General features: G+C 53.2%; 1 protein-coding gene across 1 annotated transcript in view; it reads left to right on the top strand.

Annotated features, from left to right (window-relative positions):
* LOC111151262 (BCAS3, microtubule associated cell migration factor) overlaps positions 1-23,454 on the top strand; it is a 578,517-nt gene that overhangs the window by 553,050 nt on the left and 2,013 nt on the right. The window contains exons 23-24 of the mRNA XM_022509136.1: positions 1,557-1,724; positions 12,363-12,428. Of these exons, the coding sequence (XP_022364844.1) occupies positions 1,557-1,724; positions 12,363-12,428 (234 nt within the window). The remainder of the gene's footprint in view (positions 1-1,556; positions 1,725-12,362; positions 12,429-23,454) is intronic.

Raw genomic sequence — 23,454 nt, forward strand, 5'->3', positions numbered from 1 at the left:
GGAGGGCTGATGCTCAGAGTACCTCACCCCCACCACTGGCTCCTGGCTCCCCAGATCCGTCCTGACCCTGCTAATGAAGAGAGAAGGTAATATCAGGTAGCTCCCCATTCCTGGGTCCCACCCAACAAGCTGATGCCCAGCAACCCAGTCCCAAGGTGGCCTCTTCTTGGGGAGATACATTTGTAGATGTTACCCATCCTCCCAGCACCAGGAATCTTCCCTGCAATTAGGCAAGAGATAAATCAAAGCCAAACTTGGCTGATGACATTCAGGAGCCAGTGGTGACCCTTGCCACACATATAAATCCCAGCGGGCTAGCCAAGGGCCTTTGTCTGGTCAGAAGAGCTCAGGATTATCTGGCCCTCTTTGCTGATGTATGGAGTCACCGGCTGTCGGAGTGTTTACTAACGGTTATCACCTCGATGCTTTGGCCATTATCAGAGGCAGGGCCGCCTGCCGGGGCTGGGGCTCGCACCCTCTCTATTACCACCTGTCATTGGCAGAGAGTGTGCGCTGACGCTGCCCAGTCCTGCCCGCCTGGGGAAGATAGTTTCTGACGGCTGATCAAAGAGGAGAAGCAAGGCCTGATAAAAAGTGTGTGTTGTGCGTACTTTTAACTTTAGGAAACATTGGCATTTGCATTTTTTCCCCATCTTCCTGGTGCTGGCAGGAACCAAGCCCAATAAATGCAGTAGATTCAGTTACCTAATCACTGGGAAAATGGTATGTGCTTAAAGCAACAGAGCATGACGATAATCTCCTTCCAAGAGAGAGTAGACTAACTAAGCTTTCACAGAAGACTTGCTGTATAATAGAGGAGAAGAATTTAAATTTAGACTTTGAAGTGATCTTGCACCTAAAATCTCATCTTGGCACCGAGCAGAGCGCCATGTATGTCTTGGAATTGGAGCGCACCTTCAAGTTAAGGAACAATTTTTGCTGGAGATTCTATCACCCAGCTCCGTTGCTGGCGTCCCCCAAATGGTGCCCCTCTTGTCCATCTGTCCTTGGGCAGCTCGGGGACTGCGTGCGGCAGAGTAGAGCGAGCTCCAGATTGAGGCGTCAGGTGATGGGAGTTCTTGAACCAGGTCTGTCACAAACCTGCTGTTGGATCTGAGCCTCAGATGTAACATGAGGAGGTTGGGTACAGGTTAGAGGATGGAATGGGATGGAAAACTTTTTTGAAGTTTTAAGCTATGTACCCCTTTTTTAAATGAACTGTTAGGGGAAGGGGAACTATTGTTAGGGGAACTATTGCCTCAAAGAAAGAAAAGTAGTGGTGTGTTTGGGTTGAACCTGGCCAAGAGGTGCTCTGCCCTTGACCTGTTTCTGAGGTCTTTTTCCTGAAAGTCTGCTCTGTCTGATCTCACGTCATGAGCTGCTGCCCTCAGCACGGGTTTCATGGTGGTGTCTCCTCCATCCAGCCTGGAGAAGAGCCGAAACGGACCGTGGTGAGGGTGGGGGTGAGGAGGGGGCAGCTAGTGGTGGGTAGACAGAGGAAGGGCCCGCTCTCTGAAAGCACACACTCAAGGCCGGATATCCTATGTGTGCCGCAGGTACCTTTGACCGGAGCGTGACCCTGCTAGAGGTGTGTGGGAGCTGGCCTGAGGGCTTTGGACTGCGGCACATGTCCTCCATGGAGCACACAGAGGAAGGCCTACGGGAGCGGCTCGCCGATGCCATGGCCGAGTCGCCCAGCCGGGACGTGGTGGGATCTGGAACAGGTAAAGGTGGCCTCGCACTTCCAGCCTGACGGGGTCAGGACCAGCACATGTTGGCATAGACCTTCTCTGGCGGGAGAGGGTGTCCGTTTGTTCTAACCGTGTGTTCCTTTGGTCAGCACTCTGACTAGCATCAGTTTGGAAGTCTCTGATCTTGGGAGAGCCCTGTGTGAAGGAGTGCATGGGGACCCGGTGACCCCTCGTACGTGAAATAACACGTACACAAATGCGGTGACAAATGCAACTGTGTTGTACATGTGGCTCCTGGAAGGACACCTACTCCAAGGGAAGGGACAACTGTGGAGTCCCTCAGTTCTCAGCAGTCTTAAGACACGGAGTGGGAAGGCAGCGCACCTTCCGTCATGCTCTCATGCTCGAGGCTTTGTGGATTAGCAAGTAGCAGTGGGGCCTGCCAACCTGGAGGGAGCAAGCATGAAGCAAGGCTGGTTTGAGCCCCCAGGCTACTCTTTCTTCTGCTGCCTTTGCCCTTGCACTCTTGCCTGTGAGAGGGCTCGGCAGCCAGAGCCCAGGGCAGCTTCTCGAATCTGTAGAGCAGTCAGAAGACGTCCTTAGAAGATGGGTGAGCCCTGTGCCAGCAAGCAGCATACATGTGCACGCGCACGCACGCATGTGTCCACGCGCACATGCACACACACGTACACAGCACGCAGTCAGGAAAGACCACGATGCTCCCATCTCCGCACAATTACAGCGCAGCCTACCGCTCCTTTTCTTCCGAAGCACCTCCTCATTCTCCATTCCTCTGCGGCTAATGCATGCTCTAGCCCAGCTTTGAGGCCCGAGAACGACTGCCCGGCAGGCCTCTTCCCCACTTCCTGAGATCAACAGGAGCTTCCTACTGGGTCGAGCAGATCCTGGCCGTGGGCCTTCCCACTCTTGCTTGCCCGGGGCCTCTGGAGACTATTCTTTCCTGTGAACATTACTGCCCCCACTGCACCGGCCTGCCTGGGAAGAGGATCCCAGCGAAGAGAAACTTAAAACCTGGGACAGGAATCAGGATCAGCAAGATTTAGAGAGGCAAGCATTTTTAGCAGGGCTTGAAATGCCCGACATCATCACACGTCTGTCCCACTTCCGTGTGGATCCTCCCCATCCCCTAGATAGTCAGCAGTTAAGCCTTTCCCTCTCTTCTTCTCCCTCCCTTCTTCGCCTCCCATTCAGTCCTCCTGTTCCCGCACCAAGCGGAGAGGGACCCATCTTTCTCCTCTCCACCTCCCACAGCATCAGCTCTGGGCCCGCCCACAGTGCTTGCGCCATACTGGGCAAATGGACAGAATGGATTCAAGGAGGGAAGAGAAGGAGTGTGCCTGGGGTTAGAGAAGAGCCCTACTAGGCCGCAAGAGACAGCCATCTCTGAGGGCCAACCCCCTTCCACACCCCCTTCCTCCCTGGAGAGAGAGGAGATGCAGACCTTGGAAGCAACAACCAGCCATGTCCCCTTCCCTCGTGCACACACATGCACAGATATGTGCACACCATTGTTCTCCCCATCACCCAGCCCTCCCAACCGTGGATGGTAGCCCACCGTGCCCCTGTTCTTTTCCCTGCATCTGCAGATTTGGCGGGCTCTGCCATTTACAGAGGCTCTGACCCCGTTTTCCTTGGAAGTTCGAAGAAGGGGGGAAGCTTTTCTCATTCCAAAAGTTCCCTCTAGCACCGCCTTCCCCCTGCACCCCTTGGTCCCCTGCCAGCCCCTGCTACATCCACCAGGGCCCAGTGTCACCAGACTCACTTCCCAGGAGCCACCCTTGCCAGAGCTCGCACGGCTCATGGGCTGCTCTCCTCAGACCGTACTTGGAGCCCCTCTGCCAGCAAGCCGATTTAAAGGGGGGCCAGGTCCGGAGCTGGAGAACTTCAGCCTGGCGCAAACAGTAACCTGAACAAACCGGCCAGCAGGTCATCTGCCAGGCAGCTGAGGGATTCAGGAGTGTCTTTGTGGCCTGAAGCAGGTTTGTGAAGTTAAAAAAGAAGAAGAAGAAGAAGAGATGAGAGAGGAAATGAAAACTGCATGACCCACAGGTCAGAAAATAAGAGATGCCCTTCTTGAGCAGAGGAATTTCATTTTCCTCCCCAAACTGTCACCAAAAGGGATTCATTTGGGGTTTTTTGACCATATTAAATGTATCAGTTTTTTAAAATCTGCCTCCATCTGAAAGGTCAGTAAGTAAAACAGGTATTATGGAAATTAACTCGTTTCCCTCTGCCATCGCTGAGAATCAGTTGTCCCGTCGTGCAACTCCAGTTGAAGTGCCGGGCTCAGTGGTACAGCCGAGGGCCTCAGAGGGGCAGCCCTGCGCACCCAGGAATGGCCTGGGACAGGCGGTATGACTTGGATGAGAATTTCATCAAGCCTCCCTTTGCCATAGCAGCCCATCATCTCTGTCTTCCCACCACCCTCCTCCTCTCAGTGGCCCACAGGACCTACACATAAGGTGACAGTAAGTATTTGCCGGTGTCAGGTACTCCAAGGCACCCAAGATGATCAGTCCTCTAGTACCTTCCAGCAGGCACCTTATGTACACTCGCAATCACGACCAATGGCCTCTTTAACAAGGTGTGAACGGAGCATGCGCTTGTGACCCCCCAACACTGAAGCCCATTCTAGAGCGTTCGTCACTGTGATAACAGGCTACGCTAGTGACATGCTGGGAATTGTTTACCAACCGGCTTTCCAGAGGGAAGCAGGTAGGCCCTGCTTGGTAGCATTTGGACATTTCTGTAGCATAACAACTCGACTTATGGCCAATGTCAAGCCATCAACATGGTGTCATTTGGCTTGCTGAATTCCTGAAAATGTCGCTGCCAGCCGGCTTCAGCACCTCAACAGTAAGCTGTACCATAGGCAATTTAGCTGTGCCCCAAAAGTAAAGCAAAACCTTTTTTTTCTTTCTTTCTTTAAGCCTTGCTATTCCAGGAGTGGTTTGGGAATCGGCAGCACCCTCTGTCCCTGGGAGTGGGTTAGAAATGCAGTCCCGGGCCCCACCCAGCCCCGCTGAGTCCACGCCTGCATCCTAATAAGGTCTCTATGCACATGTGACAAGGTCTGTCTTTAAACACGGTTCATCTAGGAGGCAGGTGTTAGTTCTGTCCTCCATGGGGGCTGCTGACCAGGTATTCTAACTAGATCACATGTGTGATTTGCAAATCTGCTCTAAAATAACTGGCTGAGTCGCTGTCTTGCAGTATTAACACACCCCTTGCCCCATCAGCCTTTCATTGTCCCCGTTCAGCAAAACTCTAAAATCAAGGTCAGTCCGGTTCTGCTCTGACACTTAGGTTGCTGAAGGAGAATCCCAAGTGGTTCAGATTGGCGCCTCTACAGATTTCTGGCATTGACTCTCCAGTGAGCCAGGGGAGGCCTTCTCTATTGTTCTAGTAGCCCCTCCTCCTGTTCTCAGTTTGTGCTCATTTTTTCCCACAGAATCCAGCAACCAGCACCTAGAACAGTGTCTGGTGCATAGTAGGCCCGTGGTCACTGTTTGCTGAGTGAATGAATTTTGCATCCAGTCTAGAAGTGAGCACTTCTGCCACAGTCCCTGTCTCCTGCTATTGCTTCTGGCCTGATTTCCTTTTCTTTTTTTTTTTTTTTTTTTTTAAAGATTTTATTTATTTATTTGACAGAGAGAGATCACAAGTAGACGGAGAGGCAGGCAGAGAGAGAGAGAGGGAAGCAGGCTCCCTGCTGAGCAGAGAGCCCGATGTGGGCCTCGATCCCAGGACCCTGAGATCATGACCTGAGCCGAAGGCAGCGGCTTAACCCACTGAGCCACCCAGGCGCCCCTGATTTCCTTTTCTTAAGATTCCGCTGATCTCTAGTCCCGTAAGAGTTTATGTTTCCTTTTTTAATATTTTCCCTCCATTTTTTTTTTTTAATATGGTGCATGTGCTCAGTCCATCATTTTGAAATCTCTTTTTCCTTCTGCATGGCTAGTATTTCAGACTCCCCCATTCTCAGGTCTCTTACCCCACCACCTTGTCTCTCACTCTCAGAGAGAAAATGGTGGTCATTGTTCAAGAGATCTCTTGACTCCACGCACCCAGATCCTAGCCGTCCTCACAACAGCCCTCCATCTGCTCCTGTCACAGAGGAGGCATAGTCCCGGCCTCCAGAGCCTGTCCAACCACAACAGCTGTTTCCCTAAAGTCACCACCAGATCCTTGGCTTTAGCACCATGAGCCATGCCCCATGATCTCAAGGTGCTCTCCTGTGGCTCCTGTTCTGCCTCACTCTCCTGGTTTTTCTTCTGCATCTGGCTCCTTTTCCTCCCTTGCTTTTCTGGGTTTTCCTTCCCTTTCGGCCTCAAGTATATTTCTCAAAGCCCCACCTTGGCCTTCTTCCCTCACCCTCAGTCAGTACAGGGCAATCTCCTCTGCTTCTGGGGCCTCCATTACTACCTCTAAACTGACTAATTCCAAATAATCTCCAAGATGGCTCTCTCCAGAACTCCAGAACCACTCATCCGGGCACCTGCTGATATTTCCTCTCCCCCAACCCTGGCCTTGTCCGGGTCCATCCCATCTCACTGTGTACAAAGCCCTTCGTGACCAGCTGCTGCTCTGTCTCCAGACTTCTCTCCCACTGCTGTTGCCAGCTCCAGCCAAGCTGAACTCCCCGGAGGGTCCCTGAGCCCACGTGCTCTCTCTGCCCGCCAGGCCCCCCACACATATTTCTCCTGCCCGGAATGCTGTCCCACAGCCCCTCCCCTCTCTCTCGCCCCCCTCAAAACAACCTAATTCCTGCTTAGCAGACATTCCTTTCAATATTGCCTTTTCTAGAAAAAATAGAATTTTTTAAATAAGCAAAACATGTACTTACTCCAGTTGTTTTGTGTCTAGATAGATAGAACCTAATACCAACAAATCTTCATAAACACCTGGATACATATTAAGTGTGTTTTCTCTTTAGACTTTAACTCTTTCCGTCTTCAGCTAAACCTTGTTCTTTCTTCTTTGCTTTCTCCCATGTCCAATGGCAAAAGCCCCAGGACTCATTCCCAAGCCCTGATAAGCCTGACATGTCTGTTGCAGGCAGCCTCCTTTTGCTGCTGTTGACTCTTAAGAGCTCACTAAGTCAGCTCTCAAGGTCAAGAGGAACTGTCTCTTCCCCCTGACTGTGACTTCCTGCAATCCCAGGAACACTATTTCTCATTTATAACCATGGCACTAAAGGGAGAAAAGAGGCTTCATCTTTTTCTGTCTGCCATCTCTTCAAGTGGACTGTTCTAGTCCAGAAACATTTACTTTAGGGGATCACCCTACAGGCTCAATCTTTGCCTCTTGCCTTCTGTCAGACATACACTTACTTCCTTACCCAACCAAACATACAAAACTTTCACAAAACAGTGTTATAAGCAATGCGTTCTAGTACTTTCTATTTTCTTACATTTTTTAAAGAATGTGGTCATGACTCACTAAATTTATTTCACAATATATCAGTGAATTTCAGCCTATAGTTTAAACCAATGCTCTAATTTATTCGCCCAAATCCCCTCAGTTTTCATGTATGTATATTAATTATTAGGATTATTTTCAATGAAATCTCTTCCAAGGATTTGTCGGAAGACGTTTCCTTCTTGTCTTTTTTCCTTTTTAACACAAAAAGCACATTCTGAACAATGTGCACCATTTTTAAATGGCCATAGGAAGTTTTCAGTAAATTAACAAATACCTGATAATCTGCAGAAGAAGAACAAAGAGCACTGCGTGTGTGTGTGTGCATGCACACACATGTATGTGCACTCGCGTGTGCGCGGCCTCGTGCTAATACTGTCTTCCATTTCAGGACTGTAGAAATCGATGTTAGTAATAGATGTCAGCTATTCTTATTGGAGTTGACCAGATGTGTTCCTCAAGGCAAGTAACCCAGTGCGTTGGTCCCTCTAGCCTCCCTCTAGGATTAGCTCTTCCACTGGGCCTTGGAACTCTCACTCAGCCCACTGCTGAGGGCTGTGGTCATTATCAGGCTGAGGCTGCATTTCTGGTAGGGGCCATACTGGTCCTCTCCCATCTCAAGTTGCCACGTGCTCAGGTGACAATTGTGGTAGTGAATTAATTCTCTTATTCCTTAGACATCTCTACTTTCTGGCAAGCACTTTCATCCTAGTAATTTAGCCTATCACTTAGGTCCTTCCGTTTGCGTTACCGAATTGAGCCCTAGAATTTTGCTCCTTCTACAGTATGTCTGCAAAATGCTTTTCATGTCTTCTCTCAACGACCTCGTCAGTGGGCCTGCACCTTCTTCCATGGTTGCAGTGGGCCGGCAGGCTCGCTGTAGACACCTGCTGGTTTCTCCCCTCTGGGCTGGGCACTGTGGGGAAGTAGGCATGGTTGTTACCCTCACAGAGATGAAAGCTCCAGAGGAGGCAGCAGTGCTGAGTGGTGTGTTTTCCTCTCTGGCTCCTTTCTCCGGCTGTCCACAGGGGCCCGCCTAGCAGGGCTGGACCAGAAGTCTGGATGGGTCTTTTTAGGATGTGACGACAAAACTGCCAATTGCCCAGTCACAGCTGCCATGGTTGCTGAGGGTGGGGAGAGAAGAGTAAGTCCCCAGAGACATAGGAGCCCCCAGACACAGAGCCCAGCGCCATGGCGGTCACAGCACTGCTGCTGAGGGTGGCGGGGAGGCAGCTGCTGCCTGCGAACTGGGGCGTGGCCTTGTTGGCGTTGCCATCTGTGTCCCAGTTCGGTGTCAGATGGCCTGTTCCTCGCTGGTTTCCACTGGTGGGAAAAGTTGAATCTGACAGCCATTTCCATTCCTAGTACCCAGCTACTGATGCTGGGAAGAATGTTGGTTTTTTTCTTCTCAGTGGCATTTGGAAGTCCTCATGAAGGAATGGGGGAACTCTGTGTGACCTTGGGCAGGTTCCTTTCCCATTCTGGGTTCAGTTTCTTCCCCAGTACCATGGGCGAGAGAAACCAGGCAACATCGAAACATCTGCTCCCCGTGTGTATTAGGTGCCAGGCACTGTGCTGCTGGATGGGACGCTCCGTTATCTGTCTTCTCGTTGGCTCCTTTCAACGATAACGGCCACCCCTGCCAAGTGGCTTCTATATTTCAGCCTCTAGGCTAGCGACAGAAATGTCCTTTCATCGTCACAACAGTGCCAGAGAGATGTTCCCCTCTCTGACTCACAATGGAGGAAAGAGGAAAGATTTGAAGTCACATCATAACAAAAAACACAGGATCAAAATGAGATATTGAGGAGGTGCTGGAACCCCAGGCTCTGTAAAACAGTGGAATTAGATGAGTTTTCATTGCTCTGGTATCAGAATAGTTCTTTCTTTAAGGGTCTGTCCCATGGATAATAGCAAAAGCATCTTCAGGGACAATCCTACTTAGGTTATCCTTGGTGTTCAGACCAAACCTCCGTGCAGGTGCTTACTGGACAGAGGGGTGAAGGGACAGGCGCACTGAACCCAGGTGGTGGTTTCCAGTCCTGGCCAGGTGTGCCCACACCCATGCCTGTGGATCTTCAGGCTTCTTGGGTTGGATCTCCCACACCTGTGGGTCCTATCTGTGACCCTTCATCTGGGACTTAATTCACACCTAGTGGTTCCCAACCAACCCTGCCCCCAGCTGCAGATGTTTATTTCTCCCCCAGGTCAAGATAATGGGGGCCCTTTTGTGACCCATCAGCCAACTGAGTGCTCACAAAGCTTATATTCTCCATGGGTAAGCAACATTGTACAAGGGCCTGCACTACTAGTTGTTTTCGTCATTGTTTGAAAAATGAAAATAAGCTTGTATGTGTGTATATAAATGATAAAATTGGTTCGTGAGAAAGATTTGTGAAATTGGGATCCACACAAAACAGAAGGAAAGTAATTTTTTTTATAAACTTGACGCAGGAAATGTAGAGAAAACAGGTCGAAGAGACACAATATCTCTAAAGAAGTTTATATTGTATGCCATCTAGTCACATCATTCAAAGAGTAGGCGCTGAGGTTAAGAAGCCTGAGCTGTAACCTCACAAGAAGTGAAATGAGGCCCGGGAGCTTTAAATAACGCCACTCTGCTCACACAGCCCAGGAATGCTGACAGCAGGATGAGAGAGAGAGAGAGCTAGGAGTTTCTCAAGATCTGGTCAGTCTCACTGGGTCAGAGAGTAGTTCAGTGACTCCCACCCGCTATTCAGAATGAGAAGGGATCCCCAGAAGAGGAATGGGGCTCTCACGTTCAGGGCCTGTTCTGTCTTCCTATTTCGCTACTCACAACATGCGCAGGGCCCCCATGTCTCCACCTCGGCTGCTGCCGTGAGATTTCAAGGCTCCTCCAGGCCCCCCTCACCCTCCTTGGCAACCTGCTCTCCCATTCACTTGTCCCCAGTAACCCCTTATTCGTATTCATCCTCACCACCACCTTCATGCAAACACGCTCCCATCAGACCCATCCCGTCGTCCACAGCACGAGCCCTGCTCACCTGGCTCTGTTAGAGTCCCCTCCGCCCTCCCTCTCTGCCCGGTCACTTCTGTAGACCAAGCTCCAATCACATCCCCTCTGTGATACCCTCCCTGACCTTGCCGCCAAATGCCCTTTCTCTCTCCTCTGAGCTTCTGAACCACCTGCTCCCTGGACACTTGGCCCCAGACAAGTAGTGTCTGTTGCCTTGTCCTTTACCTAGCCGTGTCTGATTCCCTTCTACATGCCACAGCGGGGTGGTCCCTTCAGCCCCTCCCTCAGCCACACTGCCCATACTGCATGTCTTAACCTGATTCTGGTGCCTTGGACAGAGTCTCATTCCTCTTTGTTACCTCTAACCACCAGCCTTCTCATTGCCCACCATGCAGCACTGGGACGAGAGCCAAGCTGAGCCCCAGTAATGTTTGTTGAATGACTGCATGGGTTTTTGTGGCTCCTGAGAAGTAACTGAAAGCCAGCCAGAGCAATGGGAAAAATGACCATGTTTAGGACACACTTGTTAATTTCTGGCCCATTGTCAAATCTGATTCTAGGTAGACCATTTCTCTCTCTCTCTCTCTTTCCCTCCCTCTCCCTTTCCCTTTCCTCCCCCCATCTCCCTCTCTCTCCATCTCTGTCTCTCTCGTAGTCCCCACTCTTCCCCCTTTCCCTCTCCCATCTCTCTTCCTGTTTACCTCTCCCTCTCCCTCTCCCTTGCTCTCCCTCTCCCTCTCTGTTTCCCAAGGCTGCTAGAAGTCCCAGGCCGGGGCAGAGCTATAATGGGAGCTTAGGGCTGAGAAGCTCCTCTGTGCACTTTTCAGTTGCCCAGTCTGCTCTGAATTCTGTAACCAAAGCACCCTGATTCCTGTCAACAAGGAGGAAGTGCCAGTGTGACTTCATTGGTGAACCTTCAGAATCCCCTTTCCAGGTGTTGCCCCAACATGGAGGCAGGAGTTCCTGTGGAAAATTGAACAGGCTTGGACAAGAGGGTGGGGAAGGGCAGATGGACCCCCAGACGAGGGCCCTCCTCTGGAGACATTAACATAGGTAAATGGTTAACAAGAGGGAGTATTTCTCTCTGTTCTTCCTCCTCTGCCAAAGAATTCACCTTTAACCATTGACCTATCTGTGAGGTGTGAGATCTGAACAAAGTTGAACACAGTCATGGATGGTTAAATACCCATCTTTCCCTCTGAGCCTCCTCACGTCCTCCAAAGATGGTCTGTGGTGTACGGACTGGCCCCTAGGTTTGATGGCTGGTAATAGAGGAAAGACACATGACACACAGGAAATGAAAGTTGGAAATGACCCTCTGACCCTTCAGGAATCCAGAGCCTCACTATACCAAGAAGGCCAAGCCATGCCAGTGTGACTGAACGTAGCAGAAGAAGGCATTTCCAAGTACCTCTATCAGAATCAGCCCCCTGACCACTGACATTTGGTGATTTCTTCCTGCCCACTTCTCTTTGAACCCCACCCCTGCCCCCAGGCACCTGCAGGCCCACTGCATAAGCATAAATTTTTTAATTTGCTGGCAGAATCCCCCAGCACCAGGCTCACAGACCACCCCCAACTCCCCCCACATATTATTCAGTGAAGCCTGAGAGCTTCTTATCCCACTGCTCTGTGTGCTTAATTAAGTTTGGGGAAGATCAACATCCAGTTGCTTCATTTGTGTCGGTGACTTTTTTCACCCTGTGTCCTCCCTGTGCTTGTTCTGCCAGCATGTTTCCATCATCTCTGGGCCCCAGTCGGCCAGGACCAGCATGCCGTCTCGACTTGGAGGGTGTGATAGTGCTGGCCTTAGAGGCGGTGGAGGGAGAGGCCCAGCAGGGTCCCGTGTCCATCTGGGCCTGGCTGGGTCCTCGGAAGGCTTGGAGATGCTTTGGTTTCACACTGGGTTTCCCCTCACGCCACAGAATGCTGAGAATGAGCATCGGGTTCCTGCCTCTGAGCACGTCTCCGTGATCCATGGATACAGGCACTCAGTAGGCAGCGCGGGGCAGGAGGAAGGGAGGGAAGGATGACGGCGGTCAAGGCTAACAAGCATTAGGGCAGAGCCAGGATGTGCTGCACGGTGGAACAGACCACAAGCAAGGCCCCTGCAGAGCTCTCCGTGGCCCAACTGGATTTTGATACCTACTTGCTTTGGTTTGAGCACTTGCTACTCTCTTAAAGGTCCATGTTGTGATCCTCTTTAAAGAAATATTCTATTTTCAATACAGACACAGCCCTTGACGTAGCCGTAAAAAACACCACCCCTGAGAGACACGTGGCTGTGAAGTATGTTGGTATGTAACCTCCTGTCTTTGCCTACGTGCAAGGCTTCGTCCCGCTGCTCTGTTTGTCCCTCAAGAAGTTGCTCCCTTACCCCCCGCGGGTGCTCAGGATCTCAGGAGGCCTTGAAATGAGGGCAAGAGGTCAGCACAGACAGGAGGTACCTCCTGGCAGCGGACTGGTTTGGGATGGGCCATAGTTGTTGTTCTTCACTCAACAAGAGTTTCTTTGAGACCCTCGTTCCCTGCCCCCCACTTTTAAGATGGAAGTCAAATTTTCGGATTCTGCTGTGCAGAGCAGAGAGGTCACTGGGCTCTAATGCATTTACCATTGACTGCCCCTCTTGTAGTGCGTCTATTAGTGAGTAATTTGATTTGTACCTATTCATTTGCAGTCCCTGCAGGAGCCTGGAGCTGGCCCCTAGTATAATTGGTGCTGTCTCTATTTTTACATCATTAGATTAGCCCCGACTCCTGGCCACTTGTTGTCTGCGCTTGTCTGTCCATTTATACAACCTAATGTAACACAAAATTCATTACTGATCACATTACTTTCAACTCTGAAGCCAGCCTTGTGATAAACATTTGGTTAACCCCTTCCTGCCCACGGGAGGGCTGACAGAACAAATGCACTTCCCCTCGCCGGGCAAATCAATATCTTAATACACCAAAGTGGAATTGCATTTCTAGATTTGTTATTCCTCCTGGAGGAGCAAATGGAAAGACTCGTCTGAGCTAGCTGAATTGAATAATGAATAGAGCCCCGGCTCCAGCAACCAGTCTGTGAACAGAGCACAAAGCAGAGGAGGCATCCTGCTCAGCTTTTTCCCCCGGACAGGCGGCTCCACAGCAGCTAATTGAGACCTGTGCTCTTCTCCCGAGGAGGGGGGGCATGGGTTCCAGAACACGGGCTGCGACCCTGGCAGGGACAACGGGGACCTTGGCCCCACCTCTGTTCTCTTTGCTAAGCTTGGCCTCGGGCATCTGTGCTAAAGACTGGCTTAAGTTTCCTTAAAGCCTTCTTCACGGATGTGAAGGCACCAGACACATGGCCTTGGCTCTGATGCCACCAAGAAGTTAATTAAATTCACTACTAAACAGAAGTTTACCATTTCAAAAAGATAAACAGAATTATTCCAATTCAGAGCCAGGTCAGCAATGTTGGAATTGTTTGGTTCACACCAGCTTGTGAGTGTGTGTGTGTGTTTGCATGTGCATGCTTGTACGTGTATGCGTGCACCTGTCCCCAGGGTGAGCGTTGAGCATTCTCTGGCATGGAAACACCATGTGCACCTGAAAGTGGTCCTAGTTCTCTGATAGGGACATTGGTAAACATCAGGAGGGCGCTAGCACAGGAGTTGGTCCAGGATCGTAAAGGGACCTCCACATAGCTCTGTTTAATCTAGAAGATTCTTCTCTACTGCACCCCGGTTATCCCCTTCCCAGCCCCTGTTTGTCTCTGGGTAGCATCCACACCCACTCTAAGTCATTAATTTGCAGGACAGCTTGTTTCAAAAGGAAAAATATCCTGACTTATTAAGAAACTCTTATAAAGCGTGTACCACAAAGATTAGAATAGGCACAGAGGAAGTAGAATGGAACCCATAACCATGAAAGTCATAAATCCCCAAGTTTAAAAAAAAAAAAAAAAAAAGCCCGAAACAGAAGCTACTCAGTCGGGAAGGGACGCTTGCCCATCTAGAGGATATTCTGCTAGAATTCGGGGCAGTTCTGGACCGGCCACTGAGGAGAGGCAGTGAAGCCTCCGGTTAGCAGGCCTCCTTTCTGTTGAGGAGGCTGCCCGCCATCTCTGCACCTTGGACCCTGCTGCCCTTTAGCCTGTTCAGAGCCTTGACAGGCCAGAAACAACGAGCAATTCTGTGAGGCAGGGAGCTCCCAGCCTTCTTCATGCCTCCAGCACTCCCTCTGCCTCCCTCCTTTGTATGTGGAGGAAGGCCAGGGCTCTGTGGGGCCTTGCAGCAGTCTCCAGGCTGCAAGGTGAGAGGTGGGAGGTGCACAGGTTGGGGGTGGGGGGGACTGCCTCACCCCTCCATGACTGTGGGAAGCTCCATTTTCCACAGAGGGACTCAAGGGCCAGGCTGGAGACTGAAGACTCTCAAGGGCTTCCCGTTGTGAGGACCTAGAGAGAGGGGATCCTTGTATCTAGTCAGTGAGAAGACACTGGTATGTCTGGCGCAGCCTGGGTAGGACAGCTGACAGCTGCCTCTGCCTCGGCTCACCTCCCCACCCCCACCCAGCTCATAGGGTACTGACTTGCTCAGTCGCCAGCCTGCTGCTTTGGCCTCAGCTGTTAATCCTCTCAGGTGGGTAAGTGGGACAGTGGGGGAGAAGGGCTCCGTGTAGCCCACACTGGCCCCAGCCCAGTCAGCTCGAGAAATCAGATCAGAGCACAGGCCTCTGCTTTCTAGAATGGGACAGATCAGTGGCAGGGAGGAGAATGAGTCGGCCGGCCGGTGGAATGAGAGACTGATTTCTTAACCTTGATGGAAAGGGGGGAAAGCCACATCTTACCAAACTCTTCCGCTGCATCATAGAGAATTTAATTATGTTTGGACATTTGAATGAGAACCAGATGTGGCTCTGGCCCGTCAGGCCAGCAAAGTTCAAGGAGCTGCATCTCTCCTGTAATCTGCGGACCCCTGTGCTGCCTCTCAGCCCTGGAGGGCAGCTCGGGAAGACCCGGCCTGCGAGCTCGGTGGGGTCTCCCGAGCCTCAAGGCTGGACTGGAGGAGATAGGCGGGTCCAGTCTAGCTGCCAGGCACAATTACCACAGGAGACTTTCCAAGTGCCATGTCCTCCTCGTAGCCATGCTGAGTGGGCATGTTTATGGGGCCTTCACAGGCACCCACATCCTCCCCATACACAGACACACACACACAAAGGGCTCATGCCACAGCACCTGGCTGGACATTCTCTGTCAAAGGCACATCTCCGAATCGCCCGGCCCCTGTGTCCACCTCAGATGGCGTCTGCCAAGACTCGGCCCCCACTGTCGTGCCGTGACCTGGAGCTAGAAAGGCCGTTTCAGGCCCTCCTGCCTGAGGCGCCCGCCTCTGGGAGCCTCCGCCTGCTGGAACACCAGAGGTGGCCGCACTGATCTCCTAATCGGGACACTCTGCGTGTTTGATGCATCTTCTGCTTCTGAAAGTTCCATCCCATCCTTTTCTCTTTAGAGCCTCACACACCCGGTGAGGTTGCCAGAGACGCTCCTCCCCTCCCGCCTGACAGTTGCTGAGGTGGAGGAGAAGTGAAGTGACTCGCACAGGTCATTCGGCACATCTGTCTGTGGCAGAACTCTCAGCCTCCTACCCCAGGACTCTTCCTGCCATCCACGGTGGTGTCCGCGCAGGGCTGTGCCCAAAGCGTGGCTTCAGCCAGATTTGTCAAATACCTCGAAACCAGGGAAGCAGGAGCCCATCTGCTCAGCCTTTGCTGTCCCCATGTCCAATAGGTTGTGACAGGTCAGGATGTGAAGTTAGAGTAATACAGTGCTACCGAGAAGGTCACTGCACACGGGGTACTGGTCGAGGGGGTCCGGGTAGGGGATCCTGCTCTCTCCTGCTTTGAAGCCAAGACTTGGCTTAGGGTAACATGGATTTCCTGGGAGTGGAGTGTGGCAGCATTTCTGTCTCCCCCTACCTTATTATGGTTGTTATATGGGGCGACCTGGGCCAGCATAACCTCCAGCTAATACCCCACCTACCGCCATTGCTCATCAGTTGTTCAAAAGCCGTGAAGGAATCTGGCTGAGCCACGAGCTGCTTGCTCTATTGGAACTCAGACACTGTGCTCCCCACTCCAACACACACACACCCCCAGCCAGCTCCAAAGGAGAGAGGATGCAGGATGTGGTGAGAATCTGTTCTTTTGAACAGAGGCCTCCGGAGTCGTCCTCATTCATTAGGCCTCCCTCTCCCTCTCTTTCTGCCCTCATTCTCCCTTCCCCAACATTCCAGCATCTGCCACACCCCTGTCCCCACAAGGAATTTGGAGATCTAGCTACCTCTATGCTTCTCCCTCAGGATATTAATGCCACACTGGCCTGCTGTCATGAATAAGGTTTCTCTTTGGCTAGTGGAGGGAGGAGGGAAGGAGCGATGGGGAAGAGAGGTAATGTGTCTGTTCCCCAGTTCTCCTGGATGGAGGCTGTCTGCTTGCCTAGTCTCTTCAACCATCATCCTTTCTACAACTCCCACAACTGGCCACAGCTTTCATCTTCCAGGAGCCAGTGGATGCCTGGAGGACCTGAGGACTTCTCTAGACCTCAGGTCTCCCCCTAAGCCCTAAGGTTATTAGGTGTGTGTATGGCCTCAGTGGCCAAGGGAAGCAGTTCCTGGTCTCCTGAGCCAAAAGCACTGGATATTTCCCTTCATTGTTCAGAGCTGAGGGGTGGGGTCCAGGTAGACCATGTGGCCTTGGCCTAATTCTGTGACATTCTAGGCCTCAGTAGCTGCAGGGGTCAGGAACGAGAGCTGGGCAAAGGGGAGAGAAAGCACAGTTGTGGGAATCCTGTGGGTGGAAAGGGACCCCAGGCAGGAGGGAAGGTGCGTGCCTACCCACAGGCTGTGTGCAGTCAGGTCACCAGAGGTATATGACATTAGTGGGCAAGGGCTCTGCATTCAGACATGGGTGCGAGGTCTGGAGATACACCGGCCAGAATCAGCACCGTTTCTCCTCTACGCCCAGATTCCAGCAGCCCAAACCGGGATCCCTGTTATCTGGATGTGGAGGAGCCATTTCATCCTTGGCCCTCAGCTTCAAGAAGCTGCCCTCTTTCCCTCCACAAGCATGCCTGCGAAGGGAGCAAAAGCCCTGCTGGAAGGGGACGGTGATCCTTCTGTCTCCCCTGACCCTGTTCTCTCCCAAGTCCTCCAGGCCTGTCTGTTGGCATCTGTGCCAGCTCCGTGGCCTGTGGGGTTGCCTGCGTGCGAGAGAGCCCGACTGGTGGGGCTGGAGCGGGGCGGGAAGGGGAAAGGTGTCGGGGAGGCAGGCACCCTCCAAATTGGGCATTTCTGAGTGTGAGGAAAAGCAAGGCCTCCCCATGGGCTGCCTCCTTTACCTGCTGCCCTCGTATCCTCCTAAAAATTGACAGTGCTGAGATTGGCTCTGGCCCAGAGTGTGGTCTTTGACAGAGCTGTTGGGGTTTCTGGAAACATTTTTAGCCAATTCCATTTCTGTCTCTGCCTCACTCTAGAGGAGTGAGCAGGAGTTTCCCAGCCCAGCACTGGTGCAAGGCAGGCAGTCTCCTGATTGGCATCCGGGCTGTCTCTCTGGATCCCAGCATCGGGGGCTTGCCAGTCCTGCTCAGCCCCACAGGAAGCATTCAGCCCCCCTACCTGCTTCACCTTTTTCTCTCCAAGTCCCAGTGTGCTTGGTTGGTCCCAGCCAGCAGGTCCCAGCAGGCTCCTGGCTGCCCAAGTGGATTGCTTGGGGCAGACCCCATTTGGATCCATCTGCTGAACGTGGCAGCAGCCCCGTGATCCCTGGTCTCCTCTCCATATATCCCATCCAAAGAAGTTCTGAAAATCTCTAACCCCCTAGTCAGATCCACCGATACCCCCCGCCAACTCCAACCTCCCTCCCCAGCCAAGAAGGGGACCGGAACTATTTCTATTTGCAGACCTCCTCTGAGCCAGGCAGTGGGCAGGATGGGGCAGTTTGGCTGGCTGTTCAGTGTTCTGGGGCCACCCACTCCCCTGGGGTACCGCTGAGCCCAACCCAGGCAAGGGGCTTAACCATAGGCCCTGCAGATGGGGAAGGTAGATGCAGGAGGGAAAAATCAATGCATGTCAACAGGGTTGGAAATTTATTTTCCAGCTTGGAAAAGGGTATTTACAAAGAGGCAAGGAGAGAAATGAAAAGCTGTAAACACATATCTGCCATCTTCCTCAGCGGTCCATTTCTTGATTAAAAAGAAAGAATCCTTCCCAAGCCCTAGTGGCAGGCGAGCCGATAGGGGCCTGTTTGGCAGAGGCACCTCCTGGAGGGAGACGACGGAGAGGGACCCAGAAGCCCCTGTGGATAATCACCATCACTATTAAAATTGCGACAATAGTAGTAACTCCGCATTTGCCGGCCTGGAAGCTTTAAGCTTTGTGACGTACTCTACGTGCATTGCGTTATTTAATTTAATGCCACAGCCACACTAGGAAGCAAACATTGTTATCCTCATGCACAGGAAACTGAGGCACAGGAGATATTGAGTAACCTGCCCAAAGTCTCCCAAGTGGCTGCAGGCTGGGGCCTGTGCTCTCGACCTTTTCCCTAAACCGCCTCCCCGCTCTGGACAGACACTGCCCCTCCCCTCTCCTCAGGCCCTTGAGAGCCTGGGATAGGAGGTGGGGCTGGGGGTGGGGAGGCGTCCTCCCTTCCCACTGCCAGAAGCTGCTGTGGGTGTAGGCTGAGACTGTCCTGAGCTCTAACCCTACCGCCCCCACCCCAGCCGCTTGGGTGGCTCATTTAGGGCCAGGCTGTGTGGCTGCAGCCAGAGCCCAATAAAAGTGCTCTGCTAATCCCTTTAATGAGCAGCATCGTGAGGCTCTGAGTGTGCAGAACAGGGCTGAGTGCTGAGCACACCGGAGGGGCCGCCCGTAGATGCTGCTGCTTTGGTGATGGAGGAAGTGCCAGGGCTGCTCGGAGGCTGAACCACAGGGCCCAGGCACCCTCCTCCCGAACACAGCCACAGCACTGCCTTCATGGACTCTGCTGGAGCCCAGAAACAGGCCTCTCTCTGAGTCCTGAGCCTTGGGCTCTCCACAGTGGCCCCCCCCCCACCACCACCAGAAGCCAGTGGGACATCCCTCAGGGTCTCCAATTGGCCAGCTGCCCTCACTGCTATCTGCCCAGAAGAGGCCTGGAGACGGTCAAGCCCAAAGTAGGGGACCTTTCATTGGGGTCCCCAGCCCACCTGGGCTTCCCCACTCTCTCCAGGGCTCACTTAGTTCCTGTGTCCCCAGCGTTTCCTAGGGAACGGGGGAACCAAGACCATGGCACTTAATGAAGTGACTCATGAGTGAGAAGAGGCTTCCATCCAGTCTGTCCCTGGAAGTCTCTGGCTTGCCAGTATGGGACAGCCTCAAGGGAGAGAAGGGTCTGTATCCAGAGGAGAAAATGGCCCCAGGGAACATCTCAAGGGTGAAGCAGCCTTGGGGACCAGCCTGTGGGAAAGGCCACAGAAGGGGTGTCCTGGCGGCCGGCCCCCAGAGGCCATCTCTGGCTCCCTGTAAGAGTCCCGTCTGCCTCCAACCTCTGCCTCTCCCTCTGGTGCACCCCCACCCAGCTCACCCTCACCCAGTACCCACCCGCGGCTCCCAGGATCCAGTCTCCGCTGCTCCCACTTTTGCAGAGGGGCTGCGGTATCCAGTTGTGGGATGAGGGAGTGAACTATCACAGAGAGACACCCTCATTCCGCATGGCCCAGTCCCAGTGGGGCCGCATTTGCAGCCAGCCGTGCTCCCCCGACCTCCTCACAGAGACTTAACCATGACTTCTCCCTTTGCATATGTGCCCAGGTAGCCAGAGCTGCTTTTCCCTACCAAGGACAGCCACCTCCCTGTCCCCTCTGAACTTTGCCAGACTCCATGTGGAGTGCGGGCAACCCGAGGATTGAGCGTTCTCTTTCTTTCACTTGTGAGAGCCTGGCACCTCCCTCGTAGTTGCTGCTCCTTCCATTGTCCTGCTACCCCCTGTGGCTTGCCCACCCTGGCCATGGCATCGAGGGGCGTCTGTGGCTAGCAGGTTCCTTTCCCAGTGAGAAGCAGTCGGGAATGGGTGGACACAGCCAGCAGGGAGCACTGGGAGCCAGTCAGTGATGCTGGGGTTGCCCACATCTCCATCCCGGGGCCTGCACCCACCCCAGTTCCTTCTCAGGGGACTGCATACCCAAAGCCCATGGCTTCCTACTCTCCCTTGGTTTTGCTGTCCACAAGAGGGGGAGATGAGCACCCAGCTCGCAGGTGCAGTCATGCAGGAGGTGAGGGCACCATAAGTTATCTTCTCTCTGAGCCCTGCCCCTTGACTGGAAACTAGTCCTCATCCCCTATCATGCTTTGAGGCCTGGGGAGCAACCTCTTTAAGAGCTGGCTTTTTCCGACTGAGCAGAATTTGCATTTTTCCAAGTAGGGAGGCTACAGGGTGTGCTTTCCCAGCCACCCCCAGCATAGGGCCCCCAGTTCTCTTCTGAGACCCTAGCAGGTAGCTGCTGGACTCTCTCCATAAGCCCACCTCGGCCCTAGAAGAGCTGCCCAGATCTGGGGGCTTGTGAATGGGGGAGGAGGGCAGCAGCCCAAAAGCTGGGCCCCTGAGTCCAAATGTCTGAAGATGTCCCCCCAGAACTCTGCAGCCTGCCACTGTCTCCTCTCCCTCTCCTAGCAACCCGCCCACATGGGGTGCCTGCCAGCACCCTTCTCTCCCCTTTCCCCTGCTGCCCCCCTGCTCCGTGTGTGGCTCCTCCTCTCTCCCAGCCCCCATGCCGGAGGGGCTCTCAGCTCCATCACGACAGTTCCATCTCTGGGGCCCTCCGGATGGGTTGGCCCCCACCCCCCTACACATGCATGTCACTGTCCTTGACTGCGGAATTTCGCCGCCAGCCTGCCCTCCTCCCAGCGTGACACCCCACACCTCCTTACGACCTCTCCACCTGCTTGCAGGGATCAGTGTACTTCTCAATCGTTGTCCATATCTTTTCCAAAAAGATTCCTCAATGCTTTTCTTTTCAAAAGGGAAAAAAAAAGGAAAAAAAAAACAATGCCAACAGCCCAGCGTCCGTGAGCAACCCAACAGTAACAAAGCAGGTGTTCGGGATGGAGGAAGGTAAGGCCACACATTTCCATTTGCCGCTTGCTCCTAGGGCTGGGCGGCCGGGGTGACTCGAAGGGGGGGGTACCTGTGTGCACCCCTCCTCCACTTCCTCTTCTGCACACACTCATTGTTCTGTCTCAGGGAGAAGAGAGAAGGGGGTTGACAGAAGGCATGTAGAAAAGTGCCCGGGTCCAGCCAGGCCCCTAGTTCTCTTACTAATAGACCACATGCTGAAGAGAAGCTCCCCGCCTCTCCTCACCGCACCATTCAGTCAGGAAATGTTTTTTGAGCACCAGCTATTTTCTAGGCCCTGTGGTTGGCACGAGGGATACAGAGCTAAGGCCCAGAAGTAGTCCCCGAAGGGCTCTGCACCCGGGTGGGGACACAGACGTGAACAGGCCTGGGGCAGGAATAAGGACGGAGCCCGGCGGGGCCTGGCCGGCTACCAGGGCTGCAGGACAGGCTCACCTGTGGGGCGTGGATACCTGTGCTCACCTTTGAAAGATGAGTAGGGGTTCTGGGGGCCACGGGAGCCTGGGAAGGGCTTTTCATTCAAAGGGAATGGCATAAGCACAGGCCCAGGGGCCTGAGGCAGCCTGGAGAGATCCCAGAACTGCACAAGTGCATTACTTTGGTTCTTCAGATCCAATAACAGGTGCCATCAGTGGGTGAGGTCTCAGGGGCAGGTCATGAAAGGCCGTTTAGGAGGGCTGATTTTAGACCTGATGCTGAGGACTCAAGGAACGATGAAGGTTTTGAAGCAGAGGAAAAGCAAGATGAGGTTTGTGCCAGAGACGAGCCACTCTGGTATGATGGGTTGAAGAGGGGGTTGCTGGAAATGGGGAGACAGGGAGGGAGTTCTTGAAATCATCTAGTTGGGAAGTGCAGTCCTACGCAGGCAGTGGTAGTGGAGAGGAGGGGAATGAGAGAGAGGAAGCTGGGGGATGTCAAGTCTGCATTCTGTGGCCACCTGGGTTCTGGGGGGCTGGTGGGCAAGGGAGAAGCCTGCCCACTCCTGTCTAATCCCAGGCCTGATTGGTGAAAAGAAAATAGCCAGGCCGGTCAGTACATACCTGGCCCCCAAGAGCAGCAAACTCCTAAGTTATTTTGGCAAATGTCCCTGCGCTGTCACATGATGGGATGAGGGCATCCACTCAGACTCACAGAGTGGAGCCCATTAGGCTGCTGAGGGTGTTGCCTGGGCCTGTGCCAAGAGGCAACGGGACTGCTGTGCTTGGTCCTGGGCTCCAGTGTCCTCCACTTCCTTGGCAGCGTGGATGTGTCAGCCCTTTGCATCAAGAACTCTGGGCCTATCCCCCAGCTCTGGAAAGGGGCCAGCCTTCCCCATTTTAGTGGCCTTTCCTGCTCCTTCATCTGGGGCTTTCTTGCTTGGGCATGGTGTCCAGATCCTGAGGAAGCCCCTGCTTTCCTTGCTCCTGCCAATGCTCTGCTCTTCTGCCCTTCTGGCCCTGCTGTCAGCGCCCCCTAGTGCCAGGATGGCTGTGCATGAGGGCAAGGGTCTTGGAAATCCAGCGGGCCTCAGGGATTCCCCACACACTCCTTGGCTTGCTTGTGGGCAAAGAAGGGAACAAAGGACGTTTTCTTGGAGTCTGACACTTCCATGTAGAAATCCCAGGGTCTCTTCTTTGCTTTTCCATCTTCTCCCTCTGTTGGCACACAGTCTGTACTCCCAAATTAGGGTGAGACCAGAGAACAAGCAGGGAAGACAGAGCTCATGTGGTAGCCACCTGTCTTGTTTTCTGTCTGTATCTAGATAACTCTTGATGTATCCCAGGGTCTCTGGCCCAACAGGGAAGCCATGCCTCTTGGAGACTGGGACCATCCTCAGGCCCACAGCCTGTGTCCACAGCCCTCCCCTGCCCCCCGCTTCCACTACCCCCTATCTGCTGAGAGGTTCCGATGTCAAGGTTCCAGACATGGCCAGTGCAGCCTGAGGGCCCCTCACCCCTGGGTCATGCCTGCTCTGAAGGAGGGCAGCACAGACTCTCCCACCCCATTCTGTGGCTGCTACAGCTGGGCTGCTTCTGTGCTTTGGGGGAGGCCTGTAGGGAGTGGGAGTCAGTGGTTAGTTCCTGGCTGGCTGCCGATGGCCAGACCAAGAGTGAAGGCTATGACTGTTACCCTAATCCAAGCTAGCTGTGCTGCATGTGTGTGGTGGCAGGGGGCCTGGGAGTGGGTGCAGGTTCTAGATGAAGGTCTC

Source organism: Enhydra lutris, unplaced genomic scaffold (assembly GCF_002288905.1).
Source record: "Enhydra lutris kenyoni isolate GAN:26980312 unplaced genomic scaffold, ASM228890v2 scaffoldscaffold26, whole genome shotgun sequence".
Taxonomy (NCBI): Eukaryota; Metazoa; Chordata; class Mammalia; order Carnivora; family Mustelidae; genus Enhydra; species Enhydra lutris.